This window comes from Alligator sinensis, unplaced genomic scaffold (genome assembly GCF_000455745.1).
Source record: "Alligator sinensis unplaced genomic scaffold, ASM45574v1 scaffold135_1, whole genome shotgun sequence".
NCBI classification, from domain to species: Eukaryota; Metazoa; Chordata; order Crocodylia; family Alligatoridae; genus Alligator; species Alligator sinensis.
Genome location: NW_005842293.1, coordinates 86,393 through 110,547, shown reverse-complemented (window position 1 = coordinate 110,547; position 24,155 = coordinate 86,393). Strand labels below are relative to the sequence as shown.

At 41.9% G+C, this 24,155-nt stretch overlaps 1 protein-coding gene across 3 annotated transcripts in view; it reads left to right on the top strand.

Annotated features, from left to right (window-relative positions):
- The window catches only part of STK32A (serine/threonine kinase 32A), a 72,646-nt gene that overhangs the window by 37,259 nt on the left and 11,232 nt on the right, over positions 1-24,155 (top strand). For all 3 annotated transcript variants that reach the window (XM_025209547.1, XM_006028164.3, XM_025209546.1), the window contains exons 6-9: positions 2,366-2,403; positions 13,647-13,736; positions 18,641-18,738; positions 22,327-22,443. In XM_025209547.1, coding sequence (XP_025065332.1) covers positions 2,366-2,403; positions 13,647-13,736; positions 18,641-18,738; positions 22,327-22,443 — 343 coding nt within the window. The remainder of the gene's footprint in view (positions 1-2,365; positions 2,404-13,646; positions 13,737-18,640; positions 18,739-22,326; positions 22,444-24,155) is intronic.

The window sequence follows — 24,155 nt, the reverse complement described above, 5'->3', positions numbered from 1 at the left end:
TCCCTACAGCTGGAAAGCTTATGCCGCTTGGCTGGAAGTTCCCTTTTGGCTATTTCTCTTGATAAAGGAATTTACAAACAGCCAACCTCCTGAGCTATAAAAGAAGCTGTAACACAGCTGGAAAGTTCAATCTCTGAAACAATTACAACTACTTTTATAGGTAGAGCAGTAATTCAGCTAATATAATGAATATAACATGGTCCATCCTCAAACTTTGTAAACTGTATGGACTGCTTCATTGCCTCTGTACCCTTTCTTTGCCAGCAGCTGCCACCTCTGTTGTTCTGTCTGTTGTTGGTAAAAGGAGAATGTGTGTTGATTTTATTTACTGTATAATAAGAGTCAGTAATCGGGCTTCCTGGTTAGGCATGTTCTTTTTCATATGGGGAAAATTCCCCTTTGTAAAGGAACAATTTAGTTCAGGACTAAAGAGACGTAAGTTGCCCATAGGCCTTGTGCTGGGCCTCTAAGGAGGGGTAGATTTTACCAGTGAAGAGGGATGTCATGTATAACTGATTCCAGATGACATGTCCTTCCACTGTTATGATAGATGTATCTTTTTCTTAGATTTGGCCCCATAACACTGAGTTCAGACACAAATTCTCTGATAGTTTGGAATGGCTTGACTGGAGTTTTATATGATTAGTGTCTTGTTTGGCTTTACTGATCCAAAGGAAGGCTTCTTTATGCCAATCAATATAGTTAGATATAAACAACACTTTTTTGTCTTTAGAGCATTCCTAACATTGCACTTTACATGATGGAGGCTTTTTATCCAACAGCCTAAAAGCACCTTCATTGGGCTAAGCATGGTCTGAGATGGGTTCTTTGATGCTGGGCATGAGGACTTTGATGATGCATTAGGGATAATAGCTGAAAGTTGTGGTGAGTTTTCTGCTTCATTCCAAAGCATGATTCTCTTCTGTGCTTAGGGGATGCTTCCTAATACAATGCTCCGACTGGGGAGCATGTATATATGCAAGTATGATTTGGTTTCATCTTATGAATATTATTTTTACTGGAAGCCATCTTTGTGAATTACAGTATACACACGAACATAGACTGGGGAAATTACATCTACAGAACATCAAGGGCTATAGGCACTGAGCGGCTGTCCTCCTCTGTTGGAACAGTGGGGTAATTACCGGCTGGGCCATTGACTTTTGACAGAAACCTGTCTAAGAGTCACTATAGGACTGTAAGTTTCCCTTCCACCTCTAATACTTCAGTCAAGCTGTTTGTCCACCTGTCCAGAGAGAAACGGGGATACTTCTCTATACTGAAGTAGGGGCAGGGAGGACTCTGCTTTCTTTAAGGATTCACTGACAGCTTCATTTGTTCAGGAGTTTGCTATTTTCCATTGATAATTTTCTAACTTCTTTTTTTAAGAGAAAGGTGTGTTTTCAATTATGAAATTCCTTTTCTCATCCTGTGTTTCCTTGCTTCATTGGTTACATGGTCCATGAAGAGTTCAAGGAGCTCCCACAACTACCTGATCACTGGGAGGGCTGGATGTGTCCAAGCAATTAGAGGGCTAAGGCACTGATTCTGGCATCTAGATGACAGAGTTCAGGGTCATTACCAGTTGAAGTCAGAGGTAGGGCCTGCGCCTATGAGCTGGGAGCAGTGATTAGCAGGGATCTGGCTGGAGGGGTGGGGGGCTGTGGGTCAGGAGCGAGGGGAACCAGTGGGGATGAGGGCTGTGGGTTGCGAGTAAGGGGCATCAGCAGGGATGGGGGCCTGGGGGTCAGGAGTGAGGGGCATTGGCGGGGCCAGGGTGGGCTGTGGCTTGGAAGGGAGGGGCACTGGCACTAGCTGCTCAGTACCACAAAGCAGTGTGTGTGTGGGGGGTGACACCTGCAGCTGGATCCGTGTCCTGGGGAGCGAAGGGGGTGGGAAGAGCTCTGATTTTGTATGATAAAAAAACCAAAATCACACGTAAAAATATATACATATTTAGAATTTATTTTATTATAAGGATTGAGGCACCGATAGCTTTCCAAATTGCTTTAAAATGGTAAATATATTAATAAAACATTATGTTCAGTTGATACCCACATATATAGTGGTGTTTCATTTAATCACGGAAAAACACGGATTGGAGGTTTTTCTTTAACGAGAGAATTTTGGATTTTATTTATTTATTTATTCAGTAATTTATTTATTTCATTTATTTATATCTAAATTACACATCCCAGAGGAAGTAATATGGAAGGACCACGCTCAGAAGGTCTCCAAGGCAGAATGCCTTGAGGAGCTGGTTTGTACTTACCATCGAATATAACAAGAATTTTGCTTCTGCAGTTGTGCTGCATATCACCAGTCTTTGTTGACATCCCTTTCTCCTCTCTTTGTCTTTTTCTAGGGACATCAAACCTGACAACATTTTACTGGATGAACATGGTAAGTACCAATGGTTTTGTGGTAATTTGGTAATGTTTGTGAACCTGGGAGCACAAGGTACATGACTAAACTAAGAGTGATCTTAATTGTATTGTCTTTCGTGCTGCCCCGTCTATTGTAGACAGGGCAGCGAAGATTGTAAAGAAATCCGAGAGTGGAATTGTCTTTTGAATTTGGCTTCTCTTCAACTGCTTTTTATGTAGCACCATCCTGCACAACACAGTGCAAGCCCTGTAGTGTTGCACTGATACCGGACTGTCTTCTGTATTAGTGTCCCATTTTACCTAGTCTTTCGATAAGTGCCACCAGTGACTGTAATTCAGTGACTACTCTGGAAGTCATTATTATACACAGGTTTTGCTGACTGCAGTTAATGTTGTCTGACGCTTCCTATTATTAGACCTTCTTTTCAGTTGTTTATAACTTAGACTAATCATTTGGGCTGAATTTTTTCATGCCAGATCACGTCATTAAAAGTTGGATGATAATGCATACAAGCAAGCAGAAAGAATTTTGACCAGGAAATCTGAATTCTGCCCTTTCCTCTCGCTTTTAAGTGCTAAGCTTAGCAGCCGTAATGTCTTTTAATATAATTGTGTGCATGTGCGTAATACAGATATCATTAGAGTTGTTATTTGATTCTGTCTCAGCTATGGCTCAAACTGAACTCCTGCATTACTCTCTGCAGTTTTTTTTTTAACCCTGGCAAAACTCCCAACAAAGACTTATCTGGTATTTATTAGCTTTTAAGATGTCAAAAAAGTACTTTATGCTCTTTATTACCTGCTGCAAATCCACGTAACTGGCTCATTTGTGAGAAATCTTTATTAGCAATTGCAGTAAGCTGCTTGTATTGAAAAAAAGCTGTTGCAGAGATCATGGGATATATGAAAGTCATTATCACTTTAGAAGGTTTGATCATTTTTTGTACAGAGGCTGAAACTCCTAGAGAAGTGCTATTGTTCTCATTTGTAACTAGGTTTGCCTAGCACCACCTGAGCCCATACTATACCTGTTTTGCATACGACCTCTAATTTCAAAGTGCTGGGTAATTATTTATTTAAGAACTGTCAGGAAAGCCTTTCCTGGCTTCCTTTGCAAAATGCACATCTCTCCTTGTCTTACTCAGTAGACTTCCTTCTCTGCCAAGGATGTAAATAATACAGCAAGCCAGATTTTCTCCTCTCTCTTTCCTTCCTCACCTGCCCCAGTTCCTCAGGTGGCACAAATGGTCACAGTATCCAACCTGTGGATTCTAGGCATGGCTTAAATTCCTCAGGAAGCTATGCCTGACTTCAGAGTTGCTAGGTGCCTTTTATTGTACTGAGCAGATCTTGTTGCAGAGAAGAATGTGGCTTAGTTCACACATCCACATAAGTACAATATTTTCTAGATTATGTATATGTATTAACTTACCGTAAGATTTCAAGGCACATTTGTTTTTGGTTGAGTGATTGCCTAGATCATTATTGCAAAGACTAGTAAGTTGCCCGTCAAGAATGTCGGGGAGAGGGGAAGGGGAGATAGAGGGAGAGTGGGAAGCTTGCTAACCCTAACCGTAACCACCCGTCCCCCCTCACTGCCGCCACTGCCACTTCCCAGGAGCAGAGGGGAGGGGGGAAGGGGAAGCTTGCCCCGCTGTCCCCTCCCCCCCGCCAGCACCCCGCACCACCACTGGCTCAAGGAGTAGGGCTGGGGGGGGTGAGGCCAGCTGGCCTCTCCCCCCTGCTCTATCCCCTCCATTCCCAACATCACAGCAGCGCTCTGCTGCCTCCAGAGAGCAGGGTTGGGAGTGGGGGAGGGTGAGGGGGCATGAGGCCAGCCCCCCCCCGCTCTGTCCCCACTATCATGGCGGTGCTCCACTGTGGCACTGCCACCTCCTGTCTATAACACTCTTGGAGCATTCTGATTAGTTGTTTCAGTAACCAATCACAGTGCTCCAAGAGCATTACGGACAGACAGACAGACGGACTATGCCCTTTATTATATTAGAATTCTTCTCACAAGCTAACTCAACCTAGGGAGAGAGAATTTTTTTACCAGCTCATGCAATTTAATTTATTTCTTGTGTTTTAATGCTCACTTTTGAAGGGTCACACCAATATGGATATAAGAGTCTGTTAGAGTCCCTGCACCAAGCAATTTTTGTGGAAAAAAATTGTAATTTTGTTGGTTGTTAAGAATTTTCTTCAAAAATATTCCCTCCCTTTGCCACCCCCTCTAAAAAGGCCATACTGAACATTTCCTGTTTCTGCTTTAACAAAAAAGCCATTTTTCATTGTGAAAATTTTTCAGAAGAAACCTTTTAACCAACTAGATTAAATATCATTAAAATGAATTGATATATGCAGAAAGATTTAATTCAATTCCTTGTGTACTGAAAAGCTCTTTGAGCTAGCAGAGAAAGACATAACAAGAACAAATGGCTAGAAGTTAAAGCAAGATATACTCAAAGTAGAAATAAGGCAAAAAAAAAATTAACAAGAAGATGATTCAGCATTGGCACAAACTCCTGAGGGATTTTTTTATGCTTGTCTTCCGAGGGCTGCCCTTCAGAGAAAGACATGTTTTAGCCAAATGCAAGATTTGGGGCTCAATACAGGGGTGTGTAGGTGAGATTCTAGTCTGACTTCCTGTATAACTCTGGCCATAGATAATCTAATGGTTTCTTCTGGCTTAAACATCTATGAATAATGAATATGGTGTTTTCCCCATGAATTTGAGACTGCTGGTGACATCTTCAGGATATTTGATCCATTTCCTTTAGTCTTTGACTTAGTACTGCCAAGAGAAGGATTCCTTTAGTCCATTTTCTTGCTAGATTGCACACAGGTGGTGAAGTCCATTTCTCATGAGCTAATATTGTTAACCTGGCTTGCAAGAGTGATGGGATACTTTGATATTCCATTGCCTCAATACTGCATTAGGGAGTGCTGCAGTGAAGCATGAAGTATAGATATGCCTAAGTGCCATTTGGGATGATGATAGGCTCTAAGCAGTTTTCATATTTTTCTCAGTTGTATGCAGACCAATCATTGGGGTTTCCTTCTCTGTCTGAGCAAGGTGCTAGACTTCCATGTCCTCTAATGAAATTAAGGAATTAAGGAAATTTACCACACTGCAGGTTTCAATCCTCCATGGTTAATTTAAAGGGAGGTTTGAGCACTCAAGCTTAGGTCCAAACCTGGGCTGAAGGCTTCTCAGAGACAAATAGTGCTTGAATTTGGGATTTTTTTCTACCCACTTTACAGAAACATTCAGCTGTCCTCAATGTCTCTGCAGTGGAGAGTAGTGTTTTGACCAGCCTCTCTAATTCAGTCTGAGGTTTCAGCTGATTTAAGGTGATGACTTCAGAGTTATTTTCTGCAGATGTGCCCTTGACTTCAGTGTCCTTCTGTCTGTGACTTTTCTGTGCTCTCTTCCTCTCCCTGTGGGTCTTCCTTCATGGTAGCTAAGGTGTGTAATTCCATTCATGCGTGCAGAAAGCTTTTTACCTACAGTTCAAATTTTTCTTTTCCCCTGAGCAATTATTTTTGCAGCATCTGTATCTATATTTAGGCTGGTAGATTATGTTTGTTTTTCAATGTCTCTTTCCCCTTGGGATAGAATTGCAGATGCCTATTCCATGTCATATTTCTTTGCCAGCTTCATGCAAAAAACCTATATGGAGACAGTCTAAGAAAGATTTGTCCTTTTTCACATGTATTTTCTTATTGTTGTAGGCTCTTGACTAAAGCCTATGGGCCAGATTCTTAAAGGTATTTGGTTCCCAGCCTCAAACTCTGGCCCTAAATGCATTTCCTTACACTTTGCTTGCCATCTGTCTAGCTTGGGGCATCCACTCAGTCAAGTTCAGCCTTTGGCCAAATTTTACAGCTGTGCAATGTATTTCTGTGATTTTACTCAAACATCCCCATGTGCTTGTACCAGAAGAGATTAGTGTTCATGTTATCAAGGGCAAAGCAATTGTCATCAATATTTCTCATTGACTAGGTCAAGGAAGTTCTGGGTAGCCTGTGAATGTCATGTCATCCTTGTTTATAGTGCTTTTCTTTGTAGATCTTTCTATTCAAGCCTATATGGAAATAATACTGCAATGTTACTCCACAAAATAATCCTAGATAAGGGCTTAAGTGGGGCATAAATGGCACAGGCTATTTGCATAGGGGATACCTTTCTCCCTGTATAATAAATCAGGTCTGATTCTGCTTCCACTGAAACAACTAGACTTCAAGGGAGTTGGAAAAGTTGGGCATAGAAAAGAAAAATCCTGCAGTACTTGGACATCCTTAAATGATCATCCCAAGCATGAGATGATTTCATTTTTAATTACAAGCATGTTGCTTTTGGATCAATGGCACCACAGGCTCATCTGGGAATGACAGAATGCAATTAATGTACTTTCGCAGGAGTCATGATAATCATTTAAAAAGATTTGTTCAGTTCACTACACTAACAAACTGAGACAGTTGTGATGGCCTCTGTTTACATGCATTTCTTTTGCTTTTTTATTGGAGTTATTGTTCATCCCGTCCCATCACAGATACTATTGTACATACTATTGTATGTATACAACCAAGTAGATCCTAGTACAGGAGATAAGAATATTTCTTGGTTACATCACTCTCAGTTTGATCTGTAATGTGAACTATGCTAGCAACCATGAAGACAAGCTAGAATGATTAGGTTTAAGTACTTAAAACCTTTGCCTTGCACTCATGAGGTTCCTTGGTCTTGGAATCGTGTACCACTGACCGTGGCTTCAAACAGAGTGCATGTGAGCCAAGGGTAGAATTCAGCCCAATACATTTATTTCTCAATCAGTGTTGACACTGGTAGAGAGAGTTGTGGTTAGTGCGTGGAACTAGCTGTCAAGCCTCCTGGTTTCTGGTTTGACTTGTTATTTAAATCTGAGCATTGTAAGTATCCTTAACCTTGGGTGTCTCTAACTTCAAATTCTATACAATAGTGGTAATAGTTAAAGCAACGGAGTTTTGTGAGGTTTAATTAATCAAAGTTTTTTTTGTCTTAAAATTTTGTAGATGAAAGAAGCATTAGAGGGGCAAAGGGCTTGTTATGTAATAACGGGACGGTTCCATTCCACTGAAAGGTGAAGTTCTTTGCTTTAACATGCAGCACAGTTTTAATAGTTGCAAGCTACATTCTTTCACCAGTCTACCCCGACACTCTTATTTAAAAGTCATTTTCAGAAGAGCTGAGGCCTAGATCTTCACGAGGTCTGCAGGCCAGTTCTTTGAAAAAGTTCAGCACCCAGCTCGCTGCATTCTTTTGAAGATCTGCCCTCATTTGTAGATTCTGAATTGTTTTGAAAATTTTGGGCACACTGTAACCTCTCACTTCTGCCTCCCTGCAGGTGATGTCTTTTCTGTTCTATTCTACTTCTCATAGCATAACCATTGTTATTTTACCTGACTGCATGCAGCTTCTGACAAACTGTTACATATTTTCGTGCAAGCAATTTATTGACATTGTTTGACAGAATTTTTATGTCAAGTGATACAAAGAGGACATCTTTGCCTCACAGAACCCCACTTCCAATTTGATTTCTCCCCTGATCAGTCCACATTTTTCAGTGGATAAAAGTTTCTAGAAAAGTTAAGATTTATGTAAATTATTCACTTCAAATAAATGATGCATCCACAGGAGCAAGGGTTCTTGCTTTGAATATGAAAGACTGAATAATAACAATAACCTCTATCATTCATATTTATTAATGTAATTTCCTTCAAAGAGGAGATGAGAGTTAGAGAGAAAATGAAAGCTGACAAAGGATGGGAAAAGGACCATGCATTTGTCCTGGCTGTACTCAGCATCTTCTTTCAAGTGCTTTCCAAGGATTTGGTGCTGTGGTTTTTTGTTGAGAGTTGTGAGTGGGTGGTGGGTGGGGGATTGTGGCCTGCCTGTTTTTGTAAGGCTATCAAAGTAGAAAGGGTAACACATGTACTGTCTCTCAATCAGTCGAAGGCTGATAGATGAGCTCTGACATCTCAGTCATGTTTTCTGGCAATACAGATAGCAGATTAGAGGGGCAATGTTCCTCAAGTTTTCCTTTCTTCTCTCAAGTGGGACTTGAAACCTCACAACATTCAGAAGTTAGTGCCTCAGGCAGGATTAACCCAACCAAGGCTACGTACAGACAGGCAAAAAGCCCAAGCCTGAGTTGATGATTCAATCTGCTCAGGTTAGTCTAAACTTCATAGATTGAACTGATAAACAAGTGAACAGACATTCACTCTTGATTCTGGAAATGCAGCCACATGCCTCCAATGGCCCAGGTGCCTGGAGTATGCTTCCCTGCTCGGCTGGAGCAGAAGGCTTGGGCCAAGGCTAGTCCACCCAGCCTGCGAGGAGGGGGTTTGTGGAGGAGGTGCGAAGCATCCTGGGATGCTGGGGGACCATGAGTTAACTTGAATTTGGAGGAGATTTAGGACAAAGGTTCAATAAACCAATTTAACCTAAATCAGTTAAGTCTGATACTACATCCATCCAAGTTTATCTTAAACTGGTTTTAGCCATTGAAAGCAGTTTCTGTGCACTGAACTTCTGTTCTGTTGCTGATTTGAACCGGTTTCTGATCACTCATACTAGTTTCTATGTAATTTTTGTTCCTAGCCCAAATGATCACTAAACAGCAATCTGGTCTTAATAAAGCTGTTAGCAGAGATGCATTTATAGCAATCAGTGTAGACACTTTCCAGCTTCAGACCAGGCAGACTGTTGGTAAAAAGTACAATTGTAGAAATGTTAGAAAATTACTTTGCTAAATAACTTAAAAATTGTCAGCTCCTAATGAAGCCAGATGAGTTAACCAATAAGCTCTGATCCCAGGACATTTATTCTCAGATATTTTCTGGAATAATATTTTACTATTTACCTTTTGTCTGTAGCCTCTTCTTTTGTCTGGGGCTATACTCAAGGGTTATAGTGCTATACTCAGACCCCCTCCGCTGCCCAAACCCCCCCAAAAACCAAAAAGAAGCAAACAAAACCCTGCCCCATGGAGTTTACTGTCTAATCAGTGATTATGGTGGGGTATAATGTTGTCCATTTAAGGTTTTGTAGAAATTCTGCTCTTCAAGTCTGTGGTGAAACTCTGATTTGTTTTTTATGTTCTTCTGTCCATATGTGTGTCTATATTTCATATACATTATTATGTCCTGTGATTTAAGTTGGCTAGATAGGAGATAAACTTATTACATGACCTTTGAATGTCATCAAGGCCCTGCTTTTGTTCTTGAATTTAGCTGGGTATATTACAAAATACTTGTGATGAGCAAAATGTACTTTGGCTTCGCAAGAAATTTTTAGCCAGCATTGTGGAGATGCACTTAAACTCTTTATCATTGTTCAGCCACAAAACAGTAGCTAATTACTGGAGGTTTTGTCCTTATTCATCACAAGAGGGTGGCCTTATTTTAACATATTAAATAAAAACAGCTGGGAATTCCCAGGGATGTGTAAACTATGAGATTCAACTTTCATAAGCCACCTTGTTTTGGTGATTTAATATCTTTGGTGAAGAAAGGAGAAACAATAAAAGTTTTTTTTTTCATCTAGCAGAAAAGAGGTGATGAATCTGCAGAACACAGTCCATACACAGAGCCTTGGTCTGAAGCATGCAGCTCTTGAGAGTGTAATCCTACTGAGTGCTAAGCACACTCAACCCCCATTGAAGTTTACAGGGACTGAGAGTGCTTATCACCTTACAGGGAGATCATGAACTCACCATGAAGTGGGGACACTCTCTAAGTGCTGACTGCCTTGCAGGATTGGGCTCCATGAGTCAGAATGAATTTCACTGCCTTGTGTTGGCCATCAACACCAGTCTGCAGGGTTGTCTGCCCAAGTATAGCCAGCTGAGGTGCCTATGCACTCTCTTGTATACTACAGGAGGACTTTAAGGGTCTGTGTAAACTGCCATAGAAGACCACCTTTGGGGCACAAGGGTGTTACACAGCTGTATTTATATGGTTCCACTGGCCCCAACTGTTATCAAGTTATCCAAAAATGTATTCAACCAACTTTGCATCTTTCTAGTTGGAGAATCTGATCCTATCTTAAAGCCAATGTTGTCAGGCTTAGAACATTAAGAAATGAGAATCGGATCAACACAGAAAATTACCATTCATCGGTGTTCAAATTATGGAGCAAGTATACTCAGGATCATATTTTTAACCTGTCAATGTACTAAAAAATTATGTATATAGCTCTCTCTGGGCCAGGTGTTGCTGTCCTCATTATAGACAGCCCCTGCACCCATCTCTGCCTGGGAATAACTCATAGAGTTTCATTCTTGTTCTTACTTTTGAGTGTCAGGAAGAATTGCCTAGTTTATACACCCACAGGAGACGTTGGTAATCCAGCTCCCTATCCCACCGGTCCCTGTGCTCTCTGCCTGCCAGCCCTGAGTTCCTACAATCCTGTTTGAAGCTGCCTTTACCTTTTGGGAAGACACGTATTTCCATTTTCTCTCTGTGTTGCCCTAATGAAAATACTGTGTATTGATGTTTCCCGTTCCCTGCCCCACAAATGGATTTCACAAGATTTAGTAAAAATATCATGTCCAACCGCCTAATTTTGTTGCTAAGATTTCATCTAAGCAAAAATATTTGGGGCAGATCTTACGTCTTTCTAGAAACAATTTGGGGAGTAGTATTAAATGCATGATATTACAAAGGAGGAAGATATTAGCTAAGGTAGAAGGTCTATGTTTGTTGCTTGAACAATGAACATATCTGAGAAATGTGGAACTTTCCACCTAGAATAAATGTTCTGTCCTGGAATGTGCTGAACACCTGGGGAAAAAAGTCATCTTTCTGGCCTTGGCAATTGAAGGTCACTAGGATAGGTAGAGACAGTTTCCCTGTAACAGGATCTGGCTAGGACTGGATGAAGTTCTTTCTTGATAATACAGAACCTCTTGGTTGTCTTCTTTAAGTAGGTGGTATTTGCTGTAGCAGATCAATTTATTTGGAAGCCATGGTGACCGACCCCAGTATAACATGGCAACAGAGCATATGAAGTGTATCAAGAATGCATACCTTCTATCAAATTGTTTTTTAACTGTGATGGCCAAAGGGAAAGTGAAAGGGTGAAGTAATGAAGAGGAATGTATGCGTTGTACGGGGTCAATTCTCCCATTTGTGGGAGCTAGCCATATGCATACATACCAAGATAAAAACTCTTCTATAAATTGGTGGGTGTTCAGGTGCTATATTTACTTTGATTACTAAAAGTTGGAAAAACATCACATTAAAACACACTTCACATTGAAATTCTTCCTAAGAGGCAGGCTATCTCAGTCACCATTTCTTCCTGGCGTTCTGCTTGTCAACTCAGCAGTAGTGATGGGGCTGAATGAACTAGTCTTGCCACTCATTTGGTTTCTACGGGCTAATACATACCCAGAGTTTGACCACAGCTCCTTGGTTTGTATCAGTGGTGCCTGATATTCCAAGGTGATTTCCCATCCCAGTACAAGGCAGGCCCAGGATTTCTTAGCTTTGGGATCAGAGGGGGTTGCTTTCAACATAGCTGATTTTACGTTCTGCACTGGCTTGAATTTTTGAGTGGTTTCAGCAAGTAGCCTATTGCAGAACACATTATGGTAATCTAATGCCATAGTCTAACTATTAAATTGATTGGTTCCACTTGGTGTTTGCAGTTTTCCCCAATTATAAATAACGTAGCCTTGTGCACACCGTGCCTTGCAAAGTTTTAGAGGCATTGGGCTCATTTGGAATGGCCATGTGTTTGTTCTCCTTCTCTATGGGCAGTCACTCTTAAATGAATACTTCCAGGAAAAATCACGATTCATTTGAATGGGATGACTGTGGCATTTAAACATTACATTAATTAGTCTTATTTCTTGAGATTTAATAACAATATAATAATTCTGCCATCTATTACACTATTACCATGTTCTTAGTAATGACAGTTATGCTATAAGATATAAATTTAAATGCAAGGCTTTGGATTTGATCATTTGGATGTAAATTCTCTCTTGTTCAGTCAATGTTTCCTTCAGCTGTTGTCCATTACCAGCAGAGCTATTTTTTCTCTTATGTTCTCACCTCCTGAATGCCTTTTTCTGTCTCTTTCCATCATTGTCTTTTATGTCACATGTTCGACTGACTAATATTCGATTGACGTTCTTTATATTCCTTTGGGGAGGTGTTTCATGGCATGCATCAGGATAAAACTACTGCTGGGAGACCAGAAAGCCTGAACTTCTGTGCATCACTTATGATGTTTATGTGGGAATTGTAATATTCTTCTCTGTTAAGGTTTTGGCCTAAGCCTCTTCTACTTCACCCCCCATATTATGCCTTCCTGAAAAGGCAATAAATTGGTGCCATTTAGGAAATTAGTCATTGCTTGGATTCCTGCATGGTATAAAGTATATATCGTTTAAGAGCCCCATCCATGGACCCAAAGCCCTGTAGTGCTAAGCACAGAACAAAAAGACTGTCTGTGCTTTGTTTTCCAGTCTGCAGCATGTGCTGTTCATTTTGGGCTGGAGAGCTAAGCCTTACACTTTTACCAGCAGAACAGTATTTTGTTTTCTTATGTGCTTTGAATTCATTGCTAAAAGAAATGCTAAGATAATGTACATATTTTCTGTAAAAGTATTTTCTCCTCTTCGTCTTCATATCACTGATGAACGTAGGTTAGGTGTGGGCTTAAACTACCAGCAGCACTAGAACGCAATGCAAGACGGATAATAGAGCTGCTCGAAAATTTTCCAACAGACTGATTTTCATCTGAACAGAAATGTTTCATGTTGATCTAAAAATATTCTCCTGAAACAGAGTACAAAGAATTAAATGCATGAGATGACAAATGGGCAGGATTTTCACCAGGCTAGCTGGTCATTGTTTATTGCTCAAATACATTATGGGATAGTGGAACTTTTTTCATAGGAAATTTTAATTTTCCTATGGGGAAATCCAAGTGACAGCTTCTTGCCTCAGAAACTATTCAATTCCTTTTTTACCTGCAGAGAAGCATGTAAACTCACGACACCATGCCGTAGCCTACAGGTCAAAAATGTTCTGCTCCTTTCCCAAAGTGGAATTTTTCTGGAAATCCTTTTCTGTAAGAAGAGTGTTGCTGTTTTTACTTTCCATGTGAATTCTGGATGATGATTATTTTTCAAAGTGTGATCATTTTCCTGGAAAGAGATGAGTCATTTATTCAGTCAAACTTTTTTTTTCTTTCAGGACACGTGCACATCACAGATTTCAATATTGCCACAATGCTGACTAAAGAAACACAGGTCACAACTATTGCTGGCACCAAGCCATATATGGGTAAGATTTTAGAAAGGTCGAGGCTACTTGAGTAGCTATTCTTTGTTAATGCCCATCCTTGAATCAAAGACTGCGCAGGAACTGAAGCAAAATCCTTTTGGAAAGTTTGAGTTCCTTTTGTTCTTTTTAAGTAGGAAAAACGTGTTGCAGTTTTAAATGAGTGGCTGTGGATGGGAATGAAAAAGAAAGGGAAATCTTGATTTCTAAGATTTTTCCCCTTCATGTCACTGAAATAGTTTCTCACTGGTTTAGAAGTAGAATTAATGCTTTACACAAAGGAAGAGCCTAGCACAAGTACTAATGTCAGTTTTGTAAAGTTTGTTCAGTTTTCATGTGTCTTTGTTAAGTTTTCTTGTATTGGTTGTAAAATAAAATCATTAAATTCTTTTTAGGCTCTCATAGCATTGTATGTACATTAGTCAGGCTTTACAACATTTCAGGACTCAGATGCTGTACTTTATTACCCCAGGTTACAGGTGGATTAGCTGAGGCACTAAGGGCTGCTTGTTGGTTAAATCAAAGTAATGGCCCAAGCCTGCAAGTATTTGCTGGGAATTGCAAAAGAATACCTTGCAGAAGGTACCTGCATGCCCCCATGAAGGTCTAAGCCTCCTTTGAACTCTGTTTGAACTCCGTTTTATTACTCTGGGTTTAGACCAATTGTAAGTGGAAATCAGAATTCGGCTTGAAGATTTGCATGTAGAGATCATACTGAATGCCAGGGAAAAGATGGGCCAGGGTCCCTATTATCATTCGATGCTGATGTGAATTAGGAATAACTGAATTCCTAGCAATGAGCTTTACAAGGAAAGTACGGGCTCCAGCTGTGTGTTTGACCGCTAATGCAGCGTCCTCTGCCCTGAACTCCATTCTGCTCCAGGGATGAAATGACAAGGGAAGAACAAAGCCACTTTAGCTACATGCTGCTGTATAGATGTTATTTCAGGTGAAAACATGCTCTGCACACATAAAAGAGAGCAGTAAATTGATACGAACTGTGTCTCAATCTCACGCGGAAAACCCTCATCTTTGCCTTCTGGCTGTCAATGGGCTTGTCACCACCTATCAAGCAATCAGCTGGCCTGTCATCTGGGAATCAGGTGCACAAGGGAGAGCATTTGTAAAGGATCAAAAGGGAAATGAGGACCAGCAGGATGAGTCCATTCCTCAGTGCATGGTACATTTGTGCACTGACCTTCTGCACTTCTGTATATTGAGTGTAATGTTCTTGTTAGGAAAATGTGGTACAAGTCTCTGGGTTCCCACTGAGCAAGTAACAGGGTTGGTTGCTACAGTAACAACAAGGAAAGGGGCAACCTTTATTTCTTCTTTTATTGGTTCAAGAAAAATCCAGTTGTTGTGTAAATTTGTCCTACAAAGTAATGTCACTGATGGGTTGGTGCCCGTTGTGGTAAAGATAAAAATAAGATAATGGATGAGTTGCTAACCCCCAGCTATAGGAGCTTCTTCAGTTCAAGCAGAGCCCTGTGTTTTTGAAGTTGAAGGATCAGAGCTGTGTTCCTCATGCCCTGGATGAGTGTGACATTGATACAATAATAGTGAAAACGGCCCTGGTCTCACTGGAAGGGAGGACACTGTGGTTAAGCCAGACTCAGTGAAGTCAAGCCAGACTCAGTATTTAAATGGTAGGAAAGGCAAAAAGAAATCTTGCTACTGATTGGGGTACAGGATGTCGCTAAACCATCTTTGGAGCACAAATGCTGTTTCTTGCTTCCTCTGAATGCTGTTTCCGAAATGACTAACTTTTTGGCTTTGAAATGCTTTGCCTCACCCCAGTGACACAGAGAGCATTGTATGTGTCTTCTCAGTGTGGAAGGATAGTCCAGCTCTTAGTACAAGGGCAACCTCTGTTACCTCCGAAGCTCCTTTGCCCTCATGCGGGCGCATTGCTGCGTTTGTATGTATGGAGCAAAATGCACAGTCCTTTTCAAAGAGCTTGCTTGCCTGCTGCTCTTGGTGCTGGATATCTTCCAGCTATTGATTTTTTTCCTCCTTTTTCTCTTGACACTAATGCAGAAAACTGTTAGTTATGCTCCCTTAATAGTGAAATCATTAAAATAACTAGTTTTTTACAGGGAAAAAAAAGAGCTCATCTTGTTGTCTCCCTCACTGGAAAAGGCAGTGGAGCTACAGCAAGGTAAAACTTGTGTAAGCAAGAAAAAAATCAGATCAGGAGCGCAGAGGGAATGGATCAGAGAGGAAGATTCCCATCACTGAGGTTGAGAAAAATGAGAGGTTCCCAATTTAATGATAGAAAAAAGTGATGGGTTCAACTATACAATAGACCATAAATCTGGCTAACAGTAACAGGCAGGATGAAAGCATTCAGAGCATTTCAGTGTGGACAGCACAAGGAACAAAACTTTCTATATAGTAGTGTGGTTTGATAAAGCTGCATGAACTGGTGATTAACCAGGGTTTCTCCTACAGATGCTATTTCACAATTACATCCACCTTCATTGGGAATCTCTTTTTTTGTCAGAGTAACACAGCTGATTTGTTTTTTACCTGATTTAACCCTATAGTTTAAAAAGAAAACTATAGAAACAACTGGTCCCACCTTCAGCTTCCCACCACCCTTCATTAATGACAGTCATCTCCCACCATCCCCCATAAAGTCACTGGACTTTTTCCTTAATCTTCACAACAGTCTTAGCTGAAGATCAGCTTGTCTTTGTCTGGCAACCGCCCCCAATGAAGGAATGGCTATCACATTAGTGCTCACATCAAGACACTTCCTGCTTTCAGGAAACAGAGCCAGAATCCCATCTGTGCTTACGCCACACAATATTTACTTTTTGAGGCTTGGGTTTCTTTTAGGTATCCTCACACTTAAAGGATTCTTAAATACAGATAAAGGGAAAAGTGGGGGGTGGGGACCAACCCACTTAAAAAACCCAGCCAAATCCACCTTAGTTTTGAGAATGGGGAAGTTTCCTAAGGGATAAAATGGTTCAGTAGACCAGGTTTCAGTTCTGTGCTCAGGCACCATATGTCACCTGGGGCAAATCTTAGTTGCTTAGTTCATCAGTTCTCCACCTGTGAGGAGGATAACATCACTGTCCCACTTCGGATATTGTTCTGAGTAAAATATCTTAAAGACGATGGGGAGCTCAGCTATGAGTGTATGAGTTGTGGGGTGTGTAAGAACCTAAAAAAGAGTGACTTCTCAGCCCCCATTCTGGGTAATATGGGGTGTGTTGACAGAGTGTTCATGGTGTCTGCAGAGGTGTGGGTCCCATCTACCCAGCTGCAAGCAGGTACCTGGTTACTTGATATGGTGCTATAGCCACATCACTGTCTTGTGTGCCATTGGCTATAGAAAATGCCATCCCTAACCGTGCTAATTACTTTGCCATCCCTAACCTAACAATTACTTTGCCAAATAACTTTAAAAAGTGTCAGCTCCTAAATGCTAATCCTATGGGCTGCTAAGCTCAGGAGGACCTTTGATCTTGTGATCAGCCTTATGTAATACAGGAAATTAGTTCGAGCCAATGCATTTTGATGTTCTTCATATTTTTAGGAAAGGCAGCAACCACTTGGTAACTTTTAATGAACTATTTTTATGCACTGAGCATTTATGTAATGATCCCTGTTCCTACAGTATGCTTTTCATTCAAGACTGTACATACAGTTATGAATTAAGTCTTATACCAAGCTTTTAATGTAACAAAGCTATGAATTGTCTCATTTAAAAGATAGGAAAAGCAAAGCCTGACATATCTGAGAGCTCAGCTCAACAGAGGCGGCTTCACACTGATCCTAATTATAACAACTCCTCTCCTGAGACTGCAGGACCCAAATATTAATCTGTGCTCAATTCTTGGTGTACATGAAAATATTTGTCCCACTGACTTGTTATGATATTTGTCAGATGCTGGGTCCATACTGAAAAGCAGCATTTTAGTGACTGATGGGAATTAGTATCTAGTAATAACCCCTGTTTAATTACAAGCATTAGCAATGGGCCCTGCTACACATTCGCATTAAAGCTGGATAGACACCAGCTATGGAATCATAGAAAATTAGGGTTGGAAAGGACCTCGGGATGTCATCTAGTCCAACCCCCTGCTCAAAGCAGGACGATCACCGACTAGATCATTCCAGCCAGGGCTTTGTCAAGCTGGGATCTAAAAACCTCCAAGGATGGAGATCCACCACCTTTCTAGCTAACATGTTCCAGTGCTTCACCATGCTTCTAGTGAGAAAGTTTTTCCTAATATCCAACCTAAACTTCCCTTGCTACAACTTGAGACCATTGCTCTTTGTTCTATCTATAGAGTTGTTGCATGTTTCAAGCACCCGCGTCGTAGTTGGTTGGCTCTTTTTATTGTGTGATAATTACTTTGCAGGTGTGGCTGGTTTAAATTTATTGCATGGTTAACCAGTTAATTGTGTAACATATGTAATGTGTAGCAGGGGTCTTACATACTTTATGATCTCAAAACATTTTGCACATGAGCACTTTCCTTAGCCCCCTGTCCCTGTTTTGCAGCACTTAAATGTCCCTTGTTCAGAGAATGAAACTGAGGCAGGTTTCTCAAGGCTCAGTAAACAAATCAGTGGTAGATCTGGGAAGAGAATGGAGGAGTTCTGATTCTCCATCCCTCTCAGCAGTATGTGGGTGATGGGAAGCTTAGCCAGCTTGTTACTATCATCTTGTTAAAAAAAAACAGGGATAATTAAGAGAAAGACAAAGCAAGGAGGAAGGAACAAATGAAATATATAGTAAATGCATTTGACTGGAACGGTAGCGTTGGAGTGATGTAGTAGTTGTTAGATTACAAAGTCTTTCATTTCTAGGATGAAAGCTTTATATACTTCTGAAAACAGTAATTTCCATGTGAGACTGAAACAAACTATTTCTCTGTATTTTACAGCACCTGAGATGTTTAACTCAACAAAATCTATCGGCTACACCTTTGCTGTGGACTGGTGGTCATTAGGAATTACTGCCTATGAACTACTTAGAGGCCGGGTCTGTGCAGTACAGCTGTATTCCCGTTCTTTGTCTCTGTCTAACAATGCTGTGGTGAAAGAGTACATGCTTTATAACAGGGATGGAAGAACTGAGCGGCATTCTAAACTTCAAAGTTTATTATAATAATGCAGGCAGCAGAAATCAAATATCCATCCGGGTTCTGATGACAGACTCACATGATTTTGAAAAGAAACTATTGCAGCACAAAGTAATTCACCACGACAGGTTCTCAGCATGTCCGAGGACCTGTCAGTTAATATAGTTGGGCACTGAAAACTGAGCCATCTAATTGATGAATAAGAATTCCTAAACCAGGGACTGTAATATAATTTACTCCGAGCTCAGAACATGAAAAGAAAGAGGTTTAAAAATCATTTCCCCATTATAATAGGACCCTGTAGGTTGAGCAAAGCTAAACTACTGTGTGTGAATTATTAATAAAACACAATTCATGTTCTGTCATGTCTGATTCTTTGACAGTAACTCAGTTGCAAAATTTAGTGCTTCTTGGATTGATTCTTGGATAGCTCCTTTTAAAAGGTTTATAAAACAGGTGGACAAAAGTGAATTAAAATAAACACCATTCTTCCAAGCAAAAAAGATTATCTGAAAACTTGTGAGATTAATTTTTTTAAACCAATAGGATTTATAGTAGATATCACTTTTTAGGTAACTGTGGTATGTCTACACGTTCATTAATGCGGAATAGTTGCTGCTCGTTTAGTTTAGTATTTGCTTAATCAAGTATTAACTAAATGTGTGTTAACTACAGTTACTGCGCAGTAGCACCGACGCATGGTTTTTTAGTGACATTTACTGCGCAATAGACTAATACTACTGCGCAGTAGCGTATTAGCATGGTTTTTGCCTGGCACGCTACTGCGCAGAGTTATTAGGCTATTGTGCATTAAGCGTCCTGTGTAGACATGCCCTGTGTATGCTTTAACTACTCAATCCTCACAGAACCCTTGTGAGAGAGAACGTATTTTAATCCACACATATAGATACCAATTTTTTCAAGTGATCTTAAGAATCGCAAAGTTTTGGTTGACCAACTTGGCACATTTTAAAATATTGTTGGAAGTGCTAGGCGCCCTTTCTGAAGCTGTGCACTCAGTTGCTTTTGTAAATCTAACTTCTATCTTAAAGTATATATGCTTATTTTATTGTTAGAAAATAAAACAGATTGCATTACTGTTATTTACTATTACTGTCATTTACTGTTCCACAGCTTTTGATTTCACTTTGTTATTTCCAAGCCTAGGTTTAGGAAATACTGCAGTATAACAATATATCATGGCACAGCAAAATACTGCTAGTGGTAACGATGACGTGTAATAAATTTAAAGGAAGTTTTGCTTTTCACCTCTTGGCAGGTAGTCAGCGTAATACACTGTGGTGCGTCTGTGCTCACATATTTTCTTAAACAGCCTCTTAGTGTTGAAAAATTGTAAAAATCTGGGAATTACAAACTAGGGCTGTGCGAACTTTTGCTGGGTGTTTCATTTTGAAGTTGTTTCAATGTGTTTCGAGCTCAAAACAGTGAAATTGAAACAAAACACACGGCTTTGAAACAGCTTTGAAATGAAACAAGGGCACTCGAAATGTTTTGAAAGTTTTGAAATGTTTTGAGTTGAGAAGCCCAGCTTACTTGGCTTAGTGCTGGTACCAGGTGGCAGCTTCAGTGCTGGTACCAGGCGGCAGCGGCAGCCTCCTGTCATCTGGTGCACAGATCCAGGGGCCCATACCCTTGGGAGGGCTGCAGGGCTGTGCTGCACTCCTCCTGGAGGTGTGCGCCCCCGGATCTGTGCGCTGGATGACAGGAGGCTGCCACTGCCACCTGGTCCAGCACAGCTGAATGAGTCTGGCACAGCCCTGCAGCCCTCCCGGGGGTGCAGGCCCCTGATTTGTGCGCTGGATGAGAGGAGGCTGCCGCTGCTGCCTGGGGCAGTAATCTTCTCGGCACTGGGCTCAGGCTGCACCCAGCGTTGGTCCCAGGCGGCAGTGGCAGCCTCCTCTCATCCCATGCTCAGATCCGGGGACCCACACACCCAGGAGGAGTCCAACACAGCCCGGCAGCCCTCCTGGGAGTGCGGGCCTCCAGATCTGCGTTACAGAGGAGAGGAGGCTGCCGCTGCTGGCAACTGTCACGAGTTTTGTTTTGAACAGTTTGAGGTGCAGTTTCCCAGAAACCTCTGCTCCTATCTCTTTGAAACATGGGAGGCTTCATGCCCTCAGAAAGGGATACCATCCCAGCAATTTTCATCTGCATCAGGCAAGAACTGACACAGGTTTTTGCATTTTCATGATTCCCCATCATAGCCTATGGGCGAAACGTCAAAACAGCAAAACTGTTTCGATGAAATGAAACAGAGCAGTGGTTTCAAAATGAAATGACAAAACAAAACACTGTCCCTTTGAAATGGTGAAATGGAGGTCGAAATGAAACGGTGCTGTTTCGCACAGCCGTATTACAAACCATCTGCTGAAATGAAATGTTACAACAATCTTGCCTTCTCATGCTCACTACTTGCTAATGTCAAGTTAAATTATAAGATTCATGAGGTTGCATGCATCAACTAAATAAGTGAGCAGTGTCCACTTGCATGAGTTGTAACTGGATTGTGCTTTGCAAGCTCAGCTTGCACAGATGGAAGATTAGACCTAGACCTCTCCAAATGCCACGTTATATCAAAGCTGTTGAATATCAAGCCGTCCTTCCCACCTTGCATGTGCATCTTAATGTACACAATTCAGACTGATAGCTGAAAGAAAATTAAGAGCCTATTTATTCCTGCCTTTAGGACAACTGCCATACAGGAAGGAGTTACTTTGCAGCCTAGGAGTCACTTTGCAGGACTTTGCAATCACGTTGCATATTAGTCTGAACAAGACTGCTGCATTACTGTATTGCTATACTGCTTCTGATACTGGACCTAGCTGGTTCAGGGCTAGCTCCAGTATTTCTGGGTGACATTGCTTTGTGTCATGCAGACATACTCTGTTCAGCTACCTTTCTCTAGGGAGGTTGAACATACTGTCTTTTCTCATACTGTCTTTTTTCTCTTTTTACTGGAGTTGTCACTTTTCCCAAGGAAACTCAAAGGGGGAAGAAAACCCACTAGCTTCTGTTTTGACAGTCCCATATCAAACATAAGAAATTAACAGAAAAACACTATTTAAAGTGTACAGAGAATGAGGAATAAATACTGGCCCTTACATTGCTACTAAATTAATTCCTTTTTAACGGCCTTCTAGGGTATAAATATTGACTGAGCCAGGGGAAAACAGATTGATAACAACTCTACCCTTTGCTTTTCCTTCCTATTCATCTTGCTGCTCATCTTTCCTATTGTTGTTGTTGCCATTATTATCATTATTCAGTTTGTAGTAACTTATTCACTTCAGTCTAGTTAGTCTCTGCAGTGGCAGATTTTCAATGGTTCAATCTAGAGCAGCAACAGGGGGCTGAGAGAATGTATAAAGAAACTCTGTTTGGAGACTTCTTGCCCTACAAAGTTTTCCAATAGAGGGGTTTTTTTTGTTTTTTTTTAAATAATTATAATGATTTGCTTGTGTTTTCAGAGACCATATCATATTCGCTCCAACACATCAACAATGGATATTGCTCACGTGTTCAAGACAGCAACAGTCATGTATCCTGCTGCTTGGTCTAAAGAAATGGTGGGCCTACTAACACAGGTAAGAGCAAACTGGGAGGAGGGTAACTCAGTAGATGCCATGTCCAGGAGCCTGAACCAAAATCCACTGAAGCCAATAGAGTCTTCCCACTGTGATCAGTCTCCTTTGAATTGAGCCATATGTGACCACTGCAGATTCTGTCCACTAGGGCTGTGTGAAGCTTCAATAGCCAATTCAATTCGGAGGAGATTCGACCCAATTTGGTGGCCAAATCTCCAAAGCGAAATCAAATCAGGAGGCCCATTAATCTCTCCGAATTGAATCCAAAGCCTCCAAATCAATTTGGAGAGATTTGGAGATTCGGCCACAGACTGTACAGACAGGTACTAGGCAGTGCCGGCAGGAACAGCTGGGGGAGCAGCCAGATGAGGGGCTTCTCCCGGGGCTGCCAGCTCTGCCTGCCTCGTTCTGGTTGCAGGGGGGCAGCTGGGGGTGAAACCAGATGAGCCGTGGCTTCTCCCCGGCCTACCAGCTCAAGCCAGGGCTCATCTGGCTGCTCCCCAAGCTGCTCCCACTGGCACTGCCTGCCTGTATAGTCTACGGCTGAATAAGATTTGGTACCAAATATCTTCAGATTCAGATTCGGCCAAATCAAATCGGGACAGTGATTCAAATCACTGAATTGAATCACTGTCCCTCCGAATCCAAAGCGATTACTTTCCACTTCTTGCAGGCCTACTGTCAACATCCAATGCTAGCAACCTTTTCATGACTCATGGTGCCATATCTAAAATGATGAAAATCCAGTTTTTAGTGGGAAGGCATTTACATTAATATAAAACAGCTGGGAAAGTCACCTCAAGGTCAGGGTACTTGATAGCCCAGTGACAGAAGAGCTTGGATTGGTACACACAGTTGCTAGTGTTGTGACTGCTCTAAGGAGACATGAAGTATCAATCTTTGGAAGCGTCATCTTAACTTTTATTGAATCTCTGAAATAATGATCGGTGTCATTGTTATTGATACCTATTGTGGCAGTGCACTGTGTATGCCTGCCACTTGCATCCAGTGGGTTGCGTAGCCCCGGTGTGAGGGGGCGGTAGTGTGAGAGGCCCCCGTGTGAGGGGGGCAGCGATGAGAGCCCTATTGAGGGGGCCAGTGACGAGGAGCCCGAGAGGGGCCGTACATTGAGCCCGGTAGAAGGCCAGCACAGCAATAGGCCTCGAGGGGGCAGGGTCCTGCAGTGGTCAGCCCAAAGGGGAGAGTACCCTCGACTGGCCCAAGCTGGGGCCAGGACCACGAGGGTCAAAAGGGCCGGGCGCCCACCGCGAGGGACGCCCAAGAGCCGGGGGCCTGGGGTCCCGACTGGCCTTGAGGTGGGCCAGGGCAAGAGGCCAAAGGTTCCGGGGGGGACCACACCCGAGAGGGGAAGATAGCTTCAGGAAAGGGGATGGCAGGACGGTGAGCCCAGTTGAGAGGATAGCAGTGCGTGGGGCTTAAAAGACCGGAGGCTCGAGAACATGAGGAGCCCCAGTGTGAGGGGGCGGCGATGATTTAAAGGGGGAGGGGTGTGGCAGTGCACTGTGTGTGCCTGCCACTTTAAGGGCCTGGAGCTGGCAGCCTCCAGGTGCCTGATTAGGGCAGCCATTTTGAGACATGGGCTGCCCATATAAACAAGGCAGTTTGGCTGTAGGAGGCTAGGCAGCAACATTGCGTGGCCGAAGGGCTGCTGTGAATGACCTGGGGGTAAGGGGGAGCTGCAAGGGGATGGG